The sequence below is a fragment of the Hippocampus zosterae genome, chromosome 20, assembly GCF_025434085.1.
Source record: "Hippocampus zosterae strain Florida chromosome 20, ASM2543408v3, whole genome shotgun sequence".
Lineage (NCBI taxonomy): Eukaryota > Metazoa > Chordata > Actinopteri > Syngnathiformes > Syngnathidae > Hippocampus > Hippocampus zosterae.
Window position 1 is genome coordinate 4,686,973 of NC_067470.1, and position 19,799 is coordinate 4,706,771.

The 19,799-nt window shown below is 43.3% G+C and overlaps 4 protein-coding genes across 5 annotated transcripts in view; 2 read left to right on the forward strand and 2 right to left on the reverse strand.

Moving 5' to 3' along the window:
* Positions 1-19,799, reverse strand: part of LOC127593357 (leukocyte elastase inhibitor-like) — a 281,443-nt gene that overhangs the window by 68,124 nt on the left and 193,520 nt on the right. The window lies entirely within an intron of this gene.
* LOC127593347 (copine-3-like) lies at positions 205-7,238 on the forward strand. 2 transcript variants are annotated; one of them, XM_052054743.1, is made up of 17 exons: positions 205-367; positions 814-966; positions 1,536-1,715; positions 1,903-1,977; positions 2,061-2,132; positions 2,214-2,294; positions 2,434-2,523; positions 3,265-3,363; positions 3,746-3,832; positions 3,932-3,991; positions 4,091-4,224; positions 4,375-4,429; positions 4,497-4,548; positions 4,640-4,773; positions 5,124-5,360; positions 5,631-5,743; positions 6,306-7,238. In XM_052054743.1, the coding sequence occupies exons 2-16, from the start codon at positions 835-837 to the stop codon at positions 5,739-5,741; spliced, it is 1,599 nt and encodes a 532-aa protein (XP_051910703.1). In that variant the 5' UTR covers positions 205-367; positions 814-834; the 3' UTR covers positions 5,742-5,743; positions 6,306-7,238. The 2 variants fall into 2 exon arrangements, with proteins under 2 accessions (XP_051910703.1, XP_051910702.1); XM_052054742.1 differs by lacking the exon at positions 5,631-5,743.
* Positions 7,397-10,187, reverse strand: idi1 (isopentenyl-diphosphate delta isomerase 1). The gene is made up of 7 exons (XM_052054757.1): positions 10,053-10,187; positions 9,194-9,400; positions 8,675-8,847; positions 8,509-8,601; positions 8,310-8,440; positions 8,125-8,229; positions 7,397-7,997 (listed from the first exon to the last, which is right to left on the reverse strand). Exons 2-7 carry the CDS (start codon positions 9,346-9,348, stop codon positions 7,785-7,787), a joined length of 870 nt encoding a protein of 289 aa, XP_051910717.1. The 5' UTR covers positions 9,349-9,400; positions 10,053-10,187; the 3' UTR covers positions 7,397-7,784.
* LOC127593348 (WD repeat-containing protein 37-like) overlaps positions 10,257-19,799 on the forward strand; it is a 217,927-nt gene continuing 208,384 nt past the window's right edge. Inside the window, exons 1-14 of the mRNA XM_052054744.1 lie at positions 10,257-10,493; positions 11,406-11,680; positions 12,902-12,998; positions 13,214-13,309; positions 13,614-13,678; positions 14,778-14,916; positions 15,130-15,201; positions 15,382-15,426; positions 15,559-15,635; positions 15,793-16,027; positions 16,466-16,607; positions 18,456-18,590; positions 18,970-19,084; positions 19,159-19,294. Coding sequence (XP_051910704.1) covers positions 11,528-11,680; positions 12,902-12,998; positions 13,214-13,309; positions 13,614-13,678; positions 14,778-14,916; positions 15,130-15,201; positions 15,382-15,426; positions 15,559-15,635; positions 15,793-16,027; positions 16,466-16,607; positions 18,456-18,590; positions 18,970-19,084; positions 19,159-19,290 — 1,503 coding nt within the window. The 5' untranslated portion in view covers positions 10,257-10,493; positions 11,406-11,527 and the 3' untranslated portion in view covers positions 19,291-19,294. The remainder of the gene's footprint in view (positions 10,494-11,405; positions 11,681-12,901; positions 12,999-13,213; positions 13,310-13,613; positions 13,679-14,777; positions 14,917-15,129; positions 15,202-15,381; positions 15,427-15,558; positions 15,636-15,792; positions 16,028-16,465; positions 16,608-18,455; positions 18,591-18,969; positions 19,085-19,158; positions 19,295-19,799) is intronic.

Consider the following 19,799-nt stretch of genomic DNA (forward strand, 5'->3'; position numbering starts at 1 on the left):
TAACGCGCTACTGTACTATGTGGCAGCATTTTGAGTTAGCCTCTTGCGTCCAATCAACATAAAGAGGGACTACATTTTTTAACACTCCTCTATTTCCGGAACAGAAATTGCATTCCACGTTGTTTGTTTAGTGACAAAAATACACCACATATTATTACTATTACCACCCATACATTTTTAATTGTATTTATTTTACCAAAGAGGCGTGGTCATGTTGTTGGAAGGCGTAACTGTTGGAAGTCACTATTCACCACAAACATTGAGGTAGTTGACAGGGCGAGGGTGAAAGTCTTCACGTCCATCGAAGCCACGCCTAACGAAACAAACATTTCATTGGATTTTGGAGACGTGTGTCACTTTTCTAACGGTAAGTGTCATGCGAAACAATCCCAAAGCGCCTTTGTAAGTAAATCGTAGTGGCTAGCTTAGCTTAACGCCCTAGTGTTGGCGCAACGGAGCGGTTGTAATGTTTTAAATTAATATTCAGAAGCCTCAGTAACATGTTGAACACGCGAACCCGAAGCAGCATTGTGTTTAAGTTTTAATCACTTATGCCCCAAAAATATACGTTATGTAACCTGAAGACTACGGTGTTGAAACAACAGAGATTCAAGTTCCGCCAAATAAAGATACTTCGAGCTCATCTGTCATAAACGCCCACCAGTATTTTTCACAAACGGAACTGTGCCACCGTTAGTGAAGGAGTCTGTATTCTAATGTTTGTGCATTTCCAATAGAAGCCCATGTTTTGGTCATTTTGCTTCCGTATTTTGAAAATGAAATCAAAATGTTCTCTCGGTTATTTAATCCCAGTCTGTTAACAGTCTGTCAGAAATGGCTGCTCAGTGTGTGACCAAAGTGGAGTTGACAGTTTCCTGTGATAATCTCCTGGACAAAGACATTGGCTCCAAATCAGACCCTCTATGCGTCCTGTTAATGAGCACCGCGAACTCCCAGTGGTATGAGGTCAGTCGAGAGAATCTGCATTCGTTCCTTTAATTCATTGTCTGGTAGTTAATGTTGATTTGTCCGCCCTTTTTGTTTCTGTGTGCGAAGCAAGCTCACTCTTGACCTGAAGGTGGTTTGTTCAAGACCCAGCCAAAAAGACTGTTGGAATATGCTTTCATTTTTTTGCATAAAGCGAAAAATGATCTCTCTCAAAAATATCCCAACACAAGTGCGCCACTGATTTTAAATACGATTTGTCAATGCGCACAGGAATGATTTCAGTAAAACTTATGTTCCCCCGAGAAATGGTTTCAAAGCCGATTCCTTCTTAAAGGGGTGTACTAATTTATGTTGACCACTGTGTATCGTGGTACTTTCAGAGCACAAGTAATGATTAACCTACAGATGGAAATACCCGCTTTGCTAATCAGTAATACCTTTTTTTTCATTACTGTGTGTGTTTCAGGCAGTTTTATTTAAGATTACAACACTCGATGTTCTACTCTTATCATCTGAATGAAAACGCTAACAAAAAAAAACAAAAACAAAATCTGTGCATAATAACAATGCAATTACTTTCTCTACAGTTGGAACGCACAGAAAAAGTCCAGAATTGCCTCTGCCCAAAATTTGCCAAAAAGTTTGTCATCGACTACTACTTTGAGATGGTGCAGAAATTGAAATTTGGCATTTATGACATTGACAACAAGACCATTGATCTTAGCGATGATGACTTCCTCGGAGAACTGGAGTGTACCTTGGGCCAGGTAAGGTTTTCCCGACTTGGGCTTCCACTTGTGTGCGAAGACATCAGAGTTAAACATCTTTTTTCTATTAGTAAATGTTCATAATCACAGTTATTATTGATGTCAAGCATCCCCCTGGGACGCAAAGCTCAATACCTTTACGTCTCCAGTAGGTTCAAACGTTTTTTTTTTTTTAAATTATATCCAGGTTGTGTCCAGTAAAAAACTGACCAGGCCGCTGGTCTTGAAGAACAAGTCACCCGCAGGAAAAGGGACCATCACAGTGAGCAATTGAGAGTGTTGCTTCATTGTGCACTGTGCACCTCACCCACCCTGTTGTTTAATTACTTGTCCATTCTGCTGTAGATCAGTGCTGAAGAAATCAAAGATAACCGGGTGGTAAATTTTGAGGTGGAGGCAAGAAAACTGGACAACAAGGTATTTAGAAGATCAGTGAGGAATTTGAAAATGTTGTCATGTTATGAATTCAAAAGTGCTTCTTTTAAAAAAACCTGACAGGATTTCTTTGGGAAGTCTGACCCCTATCTGGAATTCTACAAGATGACAGAAACTGGCTGGCAACTGGCTCACAGGACCGAGGTAGATGAACTCAAATTGACACTGTTGTGTAATATGCTCTTTTGAAATGGATGCAATGATCATTTCGTCCTGTTGATCCTGTTGAAAATCATTTCCTCATTTTCTGGCAAGATGAAGTAAGCAGTTGTTCTGTCCTTAGGTGGTGAAGAACAACTTGAATCCTACATGGAGACCCTTCCGAATCCCCCTGCAATCTCTCTGTGGCGGAGACATGGAGAAACCTATAAAAGTACCTACATGTGTTTGATTGATTATTTTTTTATAACAACAAATCAACAAACGCCTCAGTTCAATGCTCAATCTTCTGGATTGGTTTAGCCACATTTAGGGTGGCATCATCCAGTACAGTCTCATTCTTTCAAAAATAAGCACTTCATTTGCTGGTCATACAAGTCACACGCCAGACATGGTGACCTGATGAGTGTATTTAGCGCAGGCCTGATGGATGACACGTCTTCTCTTAACTTCTAAGCAAACTTGTCAGGAAGGAAGCTGTTTTCAAGCGTACAGGACAAGTGAGTTATCCAGATCGTCGTTTTTGTTTTCAGTTCATCTTAACATGACTTAGCTGGAATGGGTGAAGTGTGACTAGATTACTGTAGATGGGAAATACACTCTCTTCATCGAAATGTCTTTTTCATCCAGCACATATGACATTTGTCCGCTGCCGGGTATATTGATGTGAGTTCAATTTGGCAATATGCGTATTGCAGACGCTCATGTTCGCATGTCTTTTGGGACTTGGGCATCTTTCAAGTTTTGTTCCACTTAAGTGACATTAGAAGAGTTCAAATATTCTGGTGTTAACCAGTATATTTCTCACTATCTGTCACAAAGTATACTTAAAATGAAAACTGTAGAAATGACCATTTTGAGTGGAGCAATCCTTTAAAGCGCTGTATTTGTTACCCTTTGTGTATCCTTGACATTTGTTGAGTTTGCCACATCACTGGCTTTCCTCTTTTTCTAGGTTGACTGCTTTGATTACGACAGCGATGGCTCGCATGATCTCATCGGTACTTTCGAGACCACAATGAAGCGCCTTCAAGAAGCATCGCGTACCTCACCGGTACGAGCATATTAGGCAGTGTGTGTTCCCTCCAAAACAACAACCACGATCTCAAAGTAGTGAGGAGCATGTTTTTGGACAGTGGGCCCAGTGGTCAGCCGTTTGAGATTATGAAGCGCGAAATGACATGACTAAACACACTTGCTATGTACATTATAACCTATTGCTGTGCCTTAGCTCTGGATGCTGCTCCACTGTGTGCTTCATTTTATGCTGTCCTCGGGTTGTGAGTGGCCATTAACACAAAAAAAAAAAAAAGTATCTTTGTATAGTTGTATAGTCGCACAGCATGCCAAGCAATAGCAATGAAGTATCGCTAAAGTCACTATTGCTTGTGAAGTGTGTTTGGTCCGAAGTGCTAAAGAGCCCATTTTCTCCTCAGGCAGAATTTGAATGCATCAACAGTAAAAAGAAACAAAAGAAGAAAAGCTACAAGAACTCTGGTGTTGTGAGTGTGAAGCATTGTCAGGTACAAATATTGCTGTGCTTATGCTGTTTGGTTATGCGTGATAATGTAGTTGTCAATCAGTGTAAAAAAAAAAAATATGATTTTCATTTCACTTGAAAGGTGGTCAAAGAATACACATTCCTGGATTATATTATGGGGGGCTGTCAACTCAATTTCACCGTAAGTCCCTCTCCCGCCCCCCCCCAAAATTAGAATTTGGTGTGTCTGTTATATCATTAGCCACTTTTTTCCCCTGCTCACCTTGTCATGTCCTGGCAGGTGGCAATCGACTTTACAGGTTCCAATGGGGATCCAAAGTCCCCTCTCTCTTTGCATTACATCAGTCCACAGGGCATAAACGAATACCTCTCTGCTATTTGGTCAGTGGGCAACGTCATCCAGGACTATGATAGGTAGGTATGTGTGAAATGTGAAATGCAGTATTGTAGTTTATACAATGATGTCTGTATTCCTTCCTCACACCCAAGGCTGGTTTAATTTAAATGGCAACGCTTTATGTTTGACACAAGTAGCATGTCTTATTTTCTGTCACTCCTTTCTAGCGACAAGATGTTTCCTGCGTTTGGCTTCGGGGCCCAGATCCCCCCAACATGGCAGGTAAGACAATTTTTTTTTTCATGACTATTTCTGAGTGAGCTGTGTAAACATGACATTTCTTGAGCAGGTGTCCCACGAGTTTCCACTCAATTTCAACCCAACAAATCCATTCTGTGCAGGTGTGTTAAAAAGGAGAGGTGGCATCTCTTGATATTAGACTAGTCTGTTATGAGTTGATCCCGTTGTTGTTATTGTGTTTGTGGTGCGCAGGTGTTGAAGGGATAGTGGAGGCCTACAGGGTTTGCCTTCCCCAGGTCAAACTTTATGGTCCAACAAACTTCTCACCGATCATCAACCATGTAGCGAGCTTTGCACAGCAAGCCCTGCAGCAGAACACCGCCTCAGTGAGTGCCTGTCACTTTTGCTTCCCGACACTCCACATAATTGCTTTTTTTGTTTTTTTTAAACACAATGCTCTTATGTCGCCTACCGGCAGATTGTAGACATTACTAATGTACACTTTTTTTTTTTTAGTTTGCAGTTGTGCAGCTTGCTTGCTGCTTATTATGGACAAAAATTCATACGGCAACATTCATGCCAAATGTATTGATATGATTGCTTAATTGAAAAGAAAAAAAGGATGTGGAAAGTGCAGCTGAACTGCTATGAACTCACTCTGTCTGTCTGTCTGACTTGTTTGTCGGCATTTCAGTGATTTAACGGTTGTTTTTTTTTTTTTTTGTCGCGCCCAAAGCAATACTTTGTGCTGCTCATCATCACCGATGGAGTGATCACCGATATGGATCACACACGTAATGCAATCGTCAACGCCTCGCGTCTGCCCATGTCCATCATAATCGTGGGGGTGGGCGGCGCAGACTTCACCGCTATGGAGTTCCTGGATGGAGACGACGGCCGTCTTCGCTCTCTGACTGGCGAGCCTGCCATGCGTGACATCGTCCAATTCGTACCATTCAGGCAGTTTCAAAATGTAAGTCAACTGAATTTACTGTATCATGTAAATTCAGTGTGCCTTGCGGTTACATTGATTCCTCCCGCACCCCCTTGCGCCCCATCTTAAGCTGTTTACATCACTAATTCGTTGCTTCAAGGGAGACCTATATGACATTTTTGTCAAAATTGAAAACAGTTCACAGGTGTCCTCTGAGCATGTTTGTGCGGGCTTTCCTCAAACTATCCCGAGGAGCAAAAAATATCGCAGAAAAATCCACTTTCGTCTGTGTGCCTTATTTCTGTGCAGGCACCCAGCCAGGCTCTTTCACAAAGCGTATTGGCAGAGTTACCTCAACAAGTGGCGTCCTTCTTTGGGTTACTCAAACTGAAGCCTCACCACGAGCCCAGTTCTTCATAGGGGTATCCCATATATTTGGTCTTAAGCCCCATATAACTCTCCCATGCTGTTTCCTGCCTGACAAATACTGTAGTGCAACCCCTTGCTCAAATGAACCATGGCATGCATCTCATGAGCATTCATCCGCTCTCCAACTTGAGGACCTTATTTATACTAGCTCTTTGTCCTCACGGTCAGAGCACTCATAGAATGTCTGTCTCCACCCACTATTGCATGCCATTTCTACATACCAATAGGACACCTTTGGCATACTGGAAGCACAAATACATACTCTCAGAAGCCGTGGCAGTATCTTAACCACTTGAGTTTCGGACCAGTGGGTTGAACACACAAAACCGCGCAAGATGTATTGTCTTCTTCCCGAGCGCTGCTAAAATGCCCTCCATTGTGCGTGTCATTTTTATTGTTCATCGATATTTGTTATTTTCACATGTGCAAACTGTTGTGTGGCCAATTAAAATTTTGTCTGTCTTTGTCCACATCTCTTTTCTTTTCCGTCATTTCATAATTGTTAACTCCTTTAATGTTTCCGTCAATGCCAAATCTGTTCTCTCATTACCACAGGCTCCAAAAGAAGCATTGGCGAAGAGTGTGTTGGCTGAAGTTCCGGGTCAACTCGTGGAGTTTTGCAACACCATGAAGCTGAGTCCACCCAACACCAATCCTGTGTCAAAATCTGCAGAGGCCATCTGATGTTGCTGCACAAATCAACCGGAACCCAGACCACGGCACAGTACCCCCTTTCTACCTGACTTAATCTGCAGACTAGGAAATGCAAAGGAAACACTCCAAATTATTGCCCAGTCATACTCTTTATAAAAAGCATGTTGTTCTGCCCCTCAAATCTAAAACATTATATTCCAGGCAGCTCACTAAAGATGAACCTTCACTGACCAATTTCATCCTTGATGACAGGGCAGGCACTCCAATTATTTGTATACAAACATCAGTCTATAGTACGTTTCCCTTAAGTCCATAGCCGTTCATTCTAACATTTACTTTTATATACACTGCTGCTGTTTTTATAATCTGTTCTGTAGTGCGGGTGCTTTATTTTTTTAAGAAAAAAAAAGTTAAATAAGCCAGTCTTGTGTTTAACTTGTGCCATGAAGAGTTAGTAGCGATTGAATAATTTTAGGCATCAACAATCCTGTCGTCAGTACGAGCAAGTTTACAATCTCATGTAATCAAATCGCTTTTTACAATGGTGTTTTGCAAAACAATTATTGTTGCCTTTAAAATGTTATTTTATTCACTGAAATGACAAAGCCCTACACATACCATATAGTATGCTATATTTTAAGCGCACTTATTTGAAATGTACAAATGCCATTGTGATTTAATTCTTTTACTTGATTAATTAGAAGCACTTCTCAGAGAACCAATGCCACAAAAACTAGGATGTTTTTGTTCACAGAGGAAACAAAAATAAAATGCATCAGTGTTAATATACAGTAGACATATTTATCGTAAATAAAAACTGACATTGCAAGTCTATACTTTGTGTTTCATGGTCATTTATGTGCATATGTTAAATATCAAGGTTTTTATCCATCTTGATGTATGCTACTTATCCTCTGAACAATAGGCGGCGTAAATCCTGGCCTGTCACCAGCCAATCACAGGGCACATATAGACAATTATTCACAACGAAGGACAATTTAGTATTTATTTATTAGTAAGACCAAAGGGAAAACAGTCTCTTCTGCAAGAAGTCACACCACTTTAATGTGAAAGTCCACAAAAGAAACTTGTGTGCAGTGTAAGGTTCAGTTCTTTGCAAAAATATGTACGTAGTGTACTATATTTAATTACGTGTAGTCAAGCAGATACAAGATTTTATTTACCATATAAAAATAAGTGTTAAATAACTGTTCAATTTCTACAGGTTCACCTCTCCACCACTGTGCATACAAAGCATCTTTGAGAGACATACTTCCTGTGAACCTCACATGATAACTAACACATGAGCTGGTTCGGGCTAGACCAGAACAACCAAAAGTCTGAAATGACAGAGCGATACCAATCCGATGGTAGTAGTGATTACATGCGGTGAATGTTGGTGTGATCCATGAATTGTTTTAGATTCTGCAAATTGTCCCACCATTTGAAGAGGAAGGTCTCTGCGATTAGCTGAAACCACGGAGTGATCTCCAGTTCTTTACGTTTAGCCTTCTCCAGCATTTGCCGTAGCTCTTCTTTGCTCACATAACAGTGACTTTTAATTTCGTTGGGGTCCGGGCTCAACTCCACATCCTTCAGAGACATAAAAATAAAAAAATCAGCACAGCTCTGATAAATGTTTTTTTTTTTAAATAAAGTACCGGTATGTCAGAAGACTTGAAGTCTTTCGGGTAGTTAACCCATCATGACTGATTGCTACCTTCTGCATAAAGAGGATGTAATCAATCTCATGTTCTCCCCAATCGCCATCTGACTGCGCTTTATAATGGATCCTTGTTAGATACGCCATTTCATCAGGAGTCACCTGCATATCGAAAGCAAAGGGAGTGCATATGCACCATGTTAACACCTTCATCTTTTACCTTTCCTTTCATCACATTTTACCTGTTCTATGGGGATACCCAGTTCTGCTTCGAGTCTCCTCTGCGCAGCTCTTCTCACTCCAATGGCGTCTTTCTCCTCCAGCTCACTGTCGGTGTATAATGGGTGACTGCAGCATGTGTTGGTGAAACATCCTGAAAGATAGACACTGTATTACACTTACGAACTGCAGAAACGAACCTTGTGTGGATGTGCTACTCACCGGGAAAAGTGATTTTGGCATCGGAGCGCTGCTGTAACAGCAGTTTCTCTTCACTGTTAAAAATGAAGACGCTAAACGCTCTGTGTAATAAACCTGGCCAGAAAGAGTATGAGATGAATAATACATGCCAAAAGGCAGGACGGATGTAAAAGTAGGGAAAGTTCACCTTTCTCTATGTTGGTGTTTAGGTGGCAGTTTTTCTTTGTGTCTGCGCCAATCCGTTGGTCATTTTCATCGATGAGGATGCACATCTCGGCCAGCAACTGCACCTGCTTCGCATCCAGGTGGTCTGTCGTTATCTTAGGCATTTTGGCCGAACACTGTTGGCGCCTCACGTCACTGCAGCAAACAAGAAATCAATTTTGTGTACTTTACGCCACAAGTCTCAAAGTCCGGTCCTCGAGATCCGCTGTCCTGTATGTTTTCAATGTCTCCCTGCTCCAACACACCTGATTCAAGTGATCTGGATCATTATAAGGCTCTAGTCTAGTCTTTAATGCACATAAATACTAAACTACCCTCTTATTAACTAGTTCTCCCAGAACTACTATATAGACCAGTTCACCGTTATGTCAGATGTCACGGCCACGCATTCCGACATGAGGACTTCTCTTGATTTCAGTTTGCAGTACAGTATAAGCTTTGTTGTAACTTCAAGCGACATAATGTTGAACCGAAAGCTTACCTGGATAAAGACCGGGAGCACCCAGTGACCAGTCGGCGAAACGACCCGGTCTGAGGTCGATAAGCGCCTGCGTAGCCTGCAGGTGCGTTTGTTTTCAACGCGGCTGCTCCTTGGAAAGTCACCGCCCGTAACACCGCCCACAAGGCCCGCACCATCGTATGACCAAAACTGCAAACCAATCACGTGGCACTTGGACGTTGGGTGCAGCTAAAATATGGATCAAATCTTTTGGCCTGGATCATACATTGACTTCACAGTGACCCCCGCTATTTCACGGGTTAGTAGTGTTATTGTAAGTGTACTAGGGACCAAAGTACAAATAGAGTATTGTTGATGCCTAAATTTTTTCAAATTTCTGTACTGTACCTGTGCAAATAATTTTGCTGATGACTTTTATTCACTGTTTGAAAATTAGCTGTACCCACTCCTAATTACTTTTGTCAAAATAGGCATGAGAGGTCGAGTCACCTACAGTTTGGATTTTGATTGAGTTCTAGGGGACTTATAAGGTGTAATGTCAACCAGGGAGATTTACCAACTATACCAATCAAGATTGGGAGAAGCATTCGTTGATTATTTTGGACGCCGCATATATGTGTTGCCAGCCTAAAAAACCACAATTTTCTGGTGTTAAAAAATCCCGTCTAATGTTTCGAATACATTTTCGAGACTTGCAGACATCAGCGAGAATTTAGTCCATTCTTTTGATCCTGTTCTTATTTTACCGTCAACACTGCCCTCACACACGCCACCGGACCACAAGTGCGGCCCAGCTCCACCCAGGCCTGATATAACGCAAGTACGTGCGTTTTATGCACTACATAGAACGTTAGAGAAAAGAGAGCATAAAAAGACTTACTGTTATAACAATATCTTGCGTTGGAAAAGAAATCCGCTACGTCTATTTTCCCTTTCGCATTCGCTTACGACGACATTTTAGGCGCAATGCTGGCTGTGAATCGCCCGACTACTAGCACTTGCGTCACACTTCACTGCTTTTCCATTGGGCGTAATATCGGCGTGGCAGCTCATTGGTGGGTTTAGAACAAAACGCAAATGCTAACACGGAAGTATTTGCACCATCGCAGTCTGTAATGTGTCAAAAAATTGAAAGCATTTTCCGACCGTTGTACCGTCCACTGCCTCATAGCGTTTTTGTACTTGAGTAATGTAAAGAAAATCATGCGTGATTAGTGCACACCGAGTGACGTTTCACGTTGCGGCGAGAGTTTGTGGTATGTAGGCAATGACATCTGAAAGAAAGTGCTAGATGCGCTCATCTGGGTGAACCCTGACAGCGGTGAGTCTTTTTTGTCTTTGTATTCCTGGTTTCCAAACGTCAACCTTGACATCTGTCAAGTGGTTCGCGGATTTGTCAATATGCTAATTGAATTAAATTTCACGTTTTAAACCCGTTACAACATTACAAACGAATTTCGAAGTTCCCTCGGGTGATCCGCAAAACAATCACTGCCAAAGTATACAGTTACGTTTTTTTTAATCAAGTCCATAATTATATTGGTACAGTTTTTATTCACAGGTAATGTACATTAAGTCTTGATGTCATGATTATGTAAGTCTAAGGTTGGTTTCCCTGTACAGGGCACTGCTATATACGGTGTATAATGCACGCTTTAACATATATACTACGTACATATGTATGTATGTGTGTGTATATATATGTATGTGTGTATATGTATATGTATGTGTGTATATGTATTAGCAGTAAAACTGTTTGTAAAACATTTCTTGAACAGTTCTTGAATTGCCTCTGTACCTGACACACCTGTTGGAAACCTGTTAGTTTTGTTTGTCCCTTCAGACATTCTTGTTATTGTTTTGTAATCTTAGCATTCCCCTATCGTTCGAGGTGGCAAAAGTACTCACACTTGGCTTTTGTCAAATATCCCAAGGATCACAAATACGAGTCCACGTTCCACCCGCTATTTGTGCCTTGGTGAAATTGGCTCAGTTTGCTATACATGCAATTGAGTCATGGTGCATCTTCTCTAGAATATATGATCACACATAGACGCAAAGCAAGATACGGATAGTCCCGTCCCAACCACAAAAAATGTTTAATGACTTTTGGGACAGCCTGTCTCTATATATTATGTAGAAAGTATGAACGTAGTTGGATTTTGATTAATCTGTCATTTTCAGGGCATATTCTTGCAATTTTATTGAACTGGAATTTGCCTTTGACCCGCAGGCAGATGGTGCTAACTGAACAGCACTACCCAACCATCAGCCACCCAGCCCTGTCGGGTTCGTTTGCCTGCTCTTCAGGTAGGAGGTAAACCGGGGGCGGGACCATCCGGCAAAGTAGGCGGGATGCCCGTTGAGGGTGGGAGCAGCGGCAGCTCTGCCTCAACTGCTCGTCACCCCAAACAAAAGCGCAAGGCTCACAGCCTCTCTATTCGGCGCACGAACAGTACGGAGGAGAGGCCGCCTGGCAGCCACAGAGGAGAGATGCTAGAGGGACAGGTGAGAAGCACACCTCGAGCGCCGTGCGAACATACTTTTTTTAAGCCGCTACTGTGTTTCCTCAACATACGCAGGACTTTGGGAAAGAACATTGGCCCCCAGTGCTCTGCTACATATCATTTGCTTATTAGATGCTGCTTTCCTCTCGAGAAAGTACAGTACTGACTGGTTGAGCAACAGTGCTTTTTTTTTTTTAAACAGCTCTTGCAAATCTACGATTTCCATGTTGTTACAAAATGTTAAATGGACTCATTTCAATTTAACATCACTCTTGTCATCTAAAGTTTACTCTAATAATATAAGAGGATAATATAAAATCCCAATGACCTGAGGTTTAGTGCTTTTTTTTTTTAAGCATTACATTTATAGAACACTCTTCAACTTAGTGAATCCTCTCCAGTGGTGGTTACATTTGAAGTTGCTATAACTGATTTATTACCTTCAGAAAGGCACGCTCATAAATATGAGGTGGGTTGGTATTTACTTATCAAGACAAGGACACCCGATCACATAGATCCCGGTCGTTAATGCTGTCTAGTTGTTTTTCCATCTGTATGATAAAGTGAGGAAAGGTTGTGCAGGTTATTATTGGCACTTTTCCCACGCTGACATTATTAGCCTGAATTATGCCGCGGGGTTTTTCGTGGCACAACTTAAGCAGCTTTGTGTACAGAATGGCTGCCTATTGTTTTCTAATTCGTCTTTTTCTGCAAGCGTGTGGCGCCGACACAATGGTCAGGAGACTAACGTCGCAGTGACAAGCTGTTGGTGTTGAACTTGTGCCAGGAGAGAGAGTGACAGCGGAGTATTTGGTTCCCCGGTCCTCGTATTAGTTGGCCGCAGAGAGGAAATAAGAGTCAGGCCTTCGTTTGAGCTGTCAAATGCAGACGTTTGTCATCGCGCTAGCTTGTACTTCTCTCGGCGGGTAGGTGGAGCGTAGACATGTGATCATCTTTTTGGAACTGTGTGCTTGCAATGGAGGTAGGTGAACTAACTAGTTCCTCTGTATTACTTGTTTCTTGGTTTCACACTGACCAGCCACAACGTTATCAGGAGATCTACTGTATTTGAAATTCCTTTCGAAAAATAATAACACTCCGTTTTGATTGACCCTCTCGACCAGCTGCTGTTTGTAACGTATGCGTTTGAGCAAAGTGAATGTTGAGTGGGCAACAATCCCCATCTGGTTTAAGTTTTCTCTATATTGGCGTATCTTTGTAGGACTCCAAGCTACCGCAGTCTCTACGTAACAATCTTGTTGACCTATTTGGCCAGATTGAACGGGAGTTTGAAAATCTCTACATCGAAAACCTTGAACGTGAGTACACCGGTTCGTCCAGACCTTGAGATGTGCTTTGTAAAATGTAACCAGGACAATAAATATCGACAATTTAAAGCTCAGTGACACTAACCCTTTTGTCAACCTATATTTTTGGAGCGCACTTTGTTGACCTTTTCCTATTGATTCTCTAATAAACCAGGATGTAGACCGTGTTTGTCTACTAAGGCCTTGTCTCTGTGCTAACATTACAGTACGACGGGAAATTGATTCCCTGAATGAACGTCTGACTGGCGACGGACAGAATCCTGAGGGAGGAGATCTCTCCAAGGGAGCCCTGAAAACAAAAGGTCTTGTATTTCCTGTGGGATTTGCCGGAGTAATTTTTTTGTTATTGCTCGTGCAGTCGCCCTAATGCAGATTATGTGGCTTCACTGGAAGATTTGGAAATGCTGGCCTTAGGTTCCTAAGCACATTGGCCGGGAATGAGACTGTAAGGAGTAAAAATATGAGTATTTTATCTGTCGGTCAAAAAAAAAAAGTCAATCTTTGCCGTGGAGAGATGACATGCCGGCAGCAGTGAAAACTATCCACGAGGTTTGTCAACAGCGGTTTCCAGTTGTAATGTTGTCTACGTCTTTGTCGCACATGCAGCCAGCCACAGCACCAGCCAACTGTCACAGAAGCTGAAGACGACCTACAAAGCCTCAACCAGTAAGGTATTGAACTCGTTTGCCTTTTTGTACAGCTAATAAATGTGTTACTCGTGTCAATATTTGGAACGGCTTACATGATGTCGCTATCAAACGGCGCTTTGTTTCCATATGAGGAAAAGGAGGCGCATCTTGTCCCACCCACGAAAGGTCATGTGCGATGTCATGCGCTGAAGTGTAATTCATTGACAGAGCTGCCTGCTTTCAGACACTCGCACCTCCCTTGAGTTCTTCCTTTTGTAATTTCTTATATAAAACGATTGTACGCTTTCAATGGCAAAGTATGTGGACCGTGCCAGAGGCAAAAGTGTGACCACTTGAGAGTTATGAGGAGGCGAATCAGGGGTAATGTCCCGTGTATACTGTTAATCACATGCTCCGATTCTCTTTTTAAACTGCAGCCTGACCTTGACTCTGTATCTCATCCCCCGACTTATTTTTAGCAACAGCGGCATTGACACGACATATAAAACCCAATATTTCCTCATGCAGTGGCTGGGGACAATTTTACTCACTTGTAGTAAGTAGCAAGAATCCATTTGGGTGGAAAAAAAAATCACGATTAGATTCGTTCGAATGGACTTTTAAGGTTGGATATAGTCAAGGAACAAAAGGCAGAACATAAGTGTGATCCTAACCACACCCGACAGAATAAGAGCGGACATGAACGCAGTCTGACACGAGCGAGTCGGATGCTTTGCTGCACTCTCAAAGACGGACGCCGTTTGCTTTGGTCACTCGTCGGCTTGCTGCTTGCTGCTTGCGTTATGTGGCACAGCAGGAGAATTTTTTTTGCCGTGTTTTAGTTAAACCACCGGTGACCCGAGTCAAGTCATGCGACTCCAGGCCCCCACCTCTCTCGCACGAGGCTCATGCTTCTATACTCAGCCCTCTCCTTTTCACTTGGTTTTCATCTTCATGATGCCTTAACTGGAAAGTAGCAGCGCAGTGGTGTTTGGTGTGTTCTAATTGATGGTCCAGTGAAATAGAGATGTCGTCATGTAATTGCCTGCCTTTTTTTGGCATCTTGACGATCTTCATTTTGCAGCAGTTGTAACCCTGTTTTTTTTTAATTCTCTGTATGACTGCATTTACTCCCATTCAGATTGTATCCAGCTTCAAAGCCACAACAGGCTCCCGAGCTTTGTGCCATCTGCAAAAGGAGTATGTTGGCCATCGGGATGGAATTTGGGACCTCAGTGTGACCAAAACTCAGCCAGTCGTCCTTGGAACCGCTTCAGCAGGTACATCGCCATGCAATGTGCAACTCACGAAACCACTTGTCTCATCATTTTCAATCAAAAATTGTGCTCCAAGTGCAGTTTCTACATTTCGATTTATATGACCTTACACCATTTTGCCCCGGTTGTACACTCTGCTTTCATACGCGATTTAGATTTCCGAGGTTGAGTTCTCACACGTGCTTTGGCAAAACTGTGACCCCGCTTTGTTCACAGACCACTCGGCTCTGCTTTGGAGTATCGAGACTGGGAAATGTCTGCTCAAGTACGGTGGCCATGCAGGATCAGGTAATCACAAAGTGACTCCAAACGGCATCGATATAATCTCTGCCCGGTGAGGCTTTCGTGCTGTCGAGTGTGAAGGCCTCTTGTTGAAAAATATTCACTCGCACCGACTTGTCTGTCGTTGCAAGTATTTCAGAAGTCTGTTGGTGCTCTGAGTCATTTGTATTGATCTCTCTTCCTCAGTCAACTCGATCAAGTTCCACCCCACAGAGCAGATGGCCCTCACAGGTAAAAAGTTGAATATCGGTGTCAATATGTTATTTTGCCTCCTTGCTTTTTGAGCACGCTGTCCCGATTCTCGCTTGTCGAGCCGATACCGTCGATATTCATGTTTGTTCCCGTGTCCTTGCATCGCCCCAGCCTCCGGGGACCAGACGGCTCACATCTGGCGCTACATGGTGCAACTACCTGCCCCCCAGCCAGCACCAGATGTCAGTGTAAGTCACTTTCTTCTGCTCAATTTGAAAGAGTTGAAGAGGCTGGAATGCCCTGGAAATTGACATTCCCGACTGATTGATTTGTCATCTGTTCCCTAGAACTTGCGACTCAACATTTGTTTTGGTTGTTTTTTTTTTTTTTTTTTTGCCATTTTAGGCACCGTGTGACGATGACCAGGATTCTTCAGACCGCGAAGAAGGCGAGGTGGACGGCGAAGGCCCTTGCGAGGTGCCCACTGTCCGGGTACCTACGGCAACCCTGAAAAGTCACCAGGGTGTCGTTATCACAGCTGATTGGCTGGTGGGCGGCCGACAAGTGGTGACAGCTTCTTGGGATCGTGCTGCCAACCTTTATGAGGTGGAGACCTCTGAACTGGTGCACACTCTCACTGGTACGTCAGCAGACAACGCAAGGTTTGCCTCCACATTTCAAGTATTTATTTTCTAGTAGCATTTTCTATCCATGTCTGCTGATGAATAATTGACACGCCTACAACAGGGAAATTACACATCCCTACAACAGGGATGTGTAATTTCCCACGCATGCCACAAGATGGCAGCAAAGTGCTTTACGCTCAGGCGCTTAGGTTCCTCAAAAGGTTGCAAAATGAAACTGTGAAGATGTGGGGGTTCACTTTATTCATATCGGCCCATGTGCAACTTTCATGTAAATGAAATGTTTCATAGCAGTTTGCCTGCAACCTTATTTTCATGCTTCATGAGCCGTATCAAAATGTAGGCTACTTTGATGCTAGGATGTATGTTCCCACAGTCGTACCTTATGCTCCCCATGACCTGAGATCAAGACTGATTTCTCGCTGTGTGCGCAGGCCATGACCAAGAGTTGACCCACTGTTGCACCCACCCCACCCAGCGGTTGGTCGTCACCTCATCCAGGGACACCACCTTCAGATTGTGGGACTTCAGAGATCCATCCATCCACTCCGTCAACGTCTTCCAGGGCCACACCGAGTGAGTTTCGCACTCAGACGCACCTACACAATTGAATCGGTGCTTGAAAAGGCCGCGCTTCCCCGCAGCGTTTATATGAACCACAAAGTGGCGCTCTATTCTCTCTCTGGGGTCTACTCCTCGAGGACTCCCTCACCGACAAATTTGCTAAGCCAAATCCTCCACTTGCATCTCATTCGTTACTAAGTGCCTCTCAGCGTCTCTCGGCATCTCTCTGTGTCTTGTGTACAGTATTTATCTGGCTGCTTCGCCATTAATCCTCCACTCTGTGTACTTTTTCCTCCGTGAGCATTCAATTGCTGTCACTCATTTTAGCTACGCGGCAACACCTTGTCTGTTCTTTAAAAGGTGTGTGTGTGTGTGTGTGTGTGTCTGCAGCTGTTTTGGGGAGCATTTGATCCATGGTACGTACATTATACCTGCAGAGTCGCACCTTTTTCAATCACATAAAAAAAATCAACTGGTCCGATCTGATGTACGATACCCACATTCCGTTGCAACTACGACCACACAATTACATGCTTCCAGATATTTTAAAATTACAGGTGGTTATTTTTGCAATTCATTAATTCCATTTCCAGTGTGTTTTAATTGTCAGTTTTCTTTAATTTTGACAGTCATGGTTGTGTGGTCCCAAGAATGTGTGCACGTGCGTCAGTAGGACGGGTCTATTTCCTGTTTTCCCCCACACCAAAGTCGGATTACTATCCATACGAACCGAGCTGCCCACACACACACACACACACACACCAATTCGTGTCACAAAGGAAAGGTCCCATTTCTGCTGCTAATTTGTTCATTATGACACACAGATAAATATGAATGCGTTCCAGCTTCAGGGTCCAGCGCTTCACATTTCTTCTGTCTTCTCCAGCAATGAGCACTAATACTTACTGACAACAATGGCACAGCAGCTAAAAGTGCAGCATTCACCCTGCATGCCACTACCCTGCCATAATTGCGACGTAATGACAACAGCGGCAAAAAAAGAAGAGTCGTGGACTTGGTCCGCAAATTCAATGTCATGTCACATTTGTCTCTTCTGATACCAACAGCTTTAGGATAGACTGTGATTGAAATGCTGTGTGAAGCGCTTGTGTGTGTGTGTGTGTGTTTGTATTTGTCCTGTTTCTATTACCATGTTGTAAGCATATACCTTTATTTGATCAATTCTGTATATTCCTGTCCATACAAAAATATTCTCTTTGTTGCATACTTTTTCCACTGTCTTCTCCTAAAAAAAAAAAATCTTGACCTTAGCTGTCAGCGATGCAGCAGAGAGGCTATTAAGTAGCGCTGAACACTTCCCCTCCCTCCTCACGCACCCTTTCTGAAAACGCTTTAACCTTAATCAACCTTTTAATAAATTACCTTGTCTGACAATGCACCCCTCAGCTCCCCCCCACCGAGTAGACCCTCCTAGACTTCTCCCCCTCCCCAGCTGACACCTCCTCAGTTGGGTTATGAGACACTGCAAAGGCACTTCGCCTCCAAAGATACAGCCGTTGCTGTGAGCATCTGCCTCACTTAGAGCGGTTTGGTCCTCGCTAATTAGCCCTTAATTTCGTGTCAGTTTGAATTAAACTTGCAGCAAAAACTCGCTGTGTGTGCGCGCGCGTGCATGTGTGTTGCACCGTGCTACAGTGCGAATCTGTAATTCTAAAGCTATTGAAAATTTAATAGCTTTTATAATAGCTATTTAATCAAAATAAAACTATTGAAAATTGTGTTGTTGTGGGCCAAGCAGATTTTGGAATTATGCCCTAAAAAGTACAACCTTTGAACCATAACAAAATCTGTGTGTGTATGTGTGTGTGTGTGTGTGTGTCTGCGTATATTTCTTTGCAGCACGGTGACATCAGCAGTGTTCACGGCTGGGGACAACGTGGTGTCAGGGAGTGACGACCGCACAGTGAAAGTGTGGGATCTGAAGAACATGAGGTCGCCAATAGCAACCATCCGCACCGACTCGGCTGTCAACAGGTAGGCAAACTGAAGCAAAAAGTGTTTGTTGTTCCACCTTTTGGAAAAATTAGAAGAGGACTACGTGGCCCAGTAGTCCGCTGGTTAGTGTGTCGTCCTCACAGTGCAGAGGTGGAGGGTTCGATTCCAGTTCCGGCCGTGGGTTTTCTCCGGTTTGCTCCCTCCATTTTTTTTGTCTCTGCTATTTGGAAGTGCAGTCAAACCTCTTTTTAACTAACCCCGTTTACGTTTCCACTCCTGTGACGCTCACATTTCAAAGTCTTCGAAAGTCTGACAAAAATGTTCAAAAATAGAGAATCGAACTAAAGTGCTTACCAATGGAACCGATGAAGAAAATACTTCACACAACAGTCACAAAGTGTTAACTGAAATATTGCAGGATAAGCGTCTCCGCCAACCAGAGGATCATCGCCCTGCCGCACGACAATCGACAAGTGCGGCTGTTTGACATGAGCGGCGTGCGGCTGGCCCGACTGCCTCGCAGCAACAGAATGGTACGAAGGGAACGCAAGCTTTGAGTCGGTGAGCGTCGCGAGAACGCAAACGTCAAATATGTGTGTCGATGCAGGGCCACAGGCGCATGGTGTGTTGCACGGCGTGGAACGAGGAGAACCAAACGTGCAACCTGTTCACCTGCGGCTTCGACCGGCAGGCCATCGGCTGGAACATCAACATCCCCGCCTTGCTGCAGGAGAAATGAAGCCCGCTCGAGCGTTAACGCACGCAAATCCCTCCGCATAAACTGCCGTCTCACACATGCTTGGAAATAAAATAAGCTATGTTCACATCTGGTGAGCAGGAAGCTGTCTACGGGCGTGAGGCCGAAAAATATTGAGATGTTGGGCTTCAGCGTGAAATTTCAGGATGACCCTAAAAGGCACTCTAAGCTGTTCGGCTGAATTGCAATTCCATCTGTGAACTTTTGAAACCGCCGTGGAGCTTCACGTTCGTGAACAGCCTGTCATGCAAATAACACTGAAAAAAACGGTTGGAAGTGCATTCCAAGGTTTAGATAAGGTCGAATTAAGTTCACCCGTGAAGGTGGTCGTGCATCCTGAAATTTCAGCCCAAAAGCCCACATCCTCAACTTTTTGTGAGTCGCGGATGTTTGTGTGTATTCACATCACCGCTGTTAAGTTACTGCTGAGTGGTTGCATGAAGAGAAATCGAGCCATTTCTATTTCCAAGACAATTTGTTAAGTATGATAA

Coding starts and splice junctions, on each gene's coding strand:
- LOC127593347 (XM_052054742.1), top strand. CDS start 835: ATGGCTGCTCAGTGTGTGACCAAAGTGGAGTTGACAGTTTCCTGTGAT. Junction 967..1,535: donor CGAACTCCCAGTGGTATGAG/GTCAGTCGAGAG, acceptor CTTTCTCTACAG/TTGGAACGCACAGAAAAAGT. Junction 4,774..5,123: donor TGCAGCAGAACACCGCCTCA/GTGAGTGCCTGT, acceptor TCGCGCCCAAAG/CAATACTTTGTGCTGCTCAT.
- idi1 (XM_052054757.1), bottom strand. CDS start 9,348: ATGGTGCGGGCCTTGTGGGCGGTGTTACGGGCGGTGACTTTCCAAGGA. Junction 8,441..8,508: donor TGCCAAAATCACTTTTCCCG/GTGAGTAGCACA, acceptor TCTATCTTTCAG/GATGTTTCACCAACACATGC. Junction 7,998..8,124: donor ACATCCTCTTTATGCAGAAG/GTAGCAATCAGT, acceptor ATGTCTCTGAAG/GATGTGGAGTTGAGCCCGGA.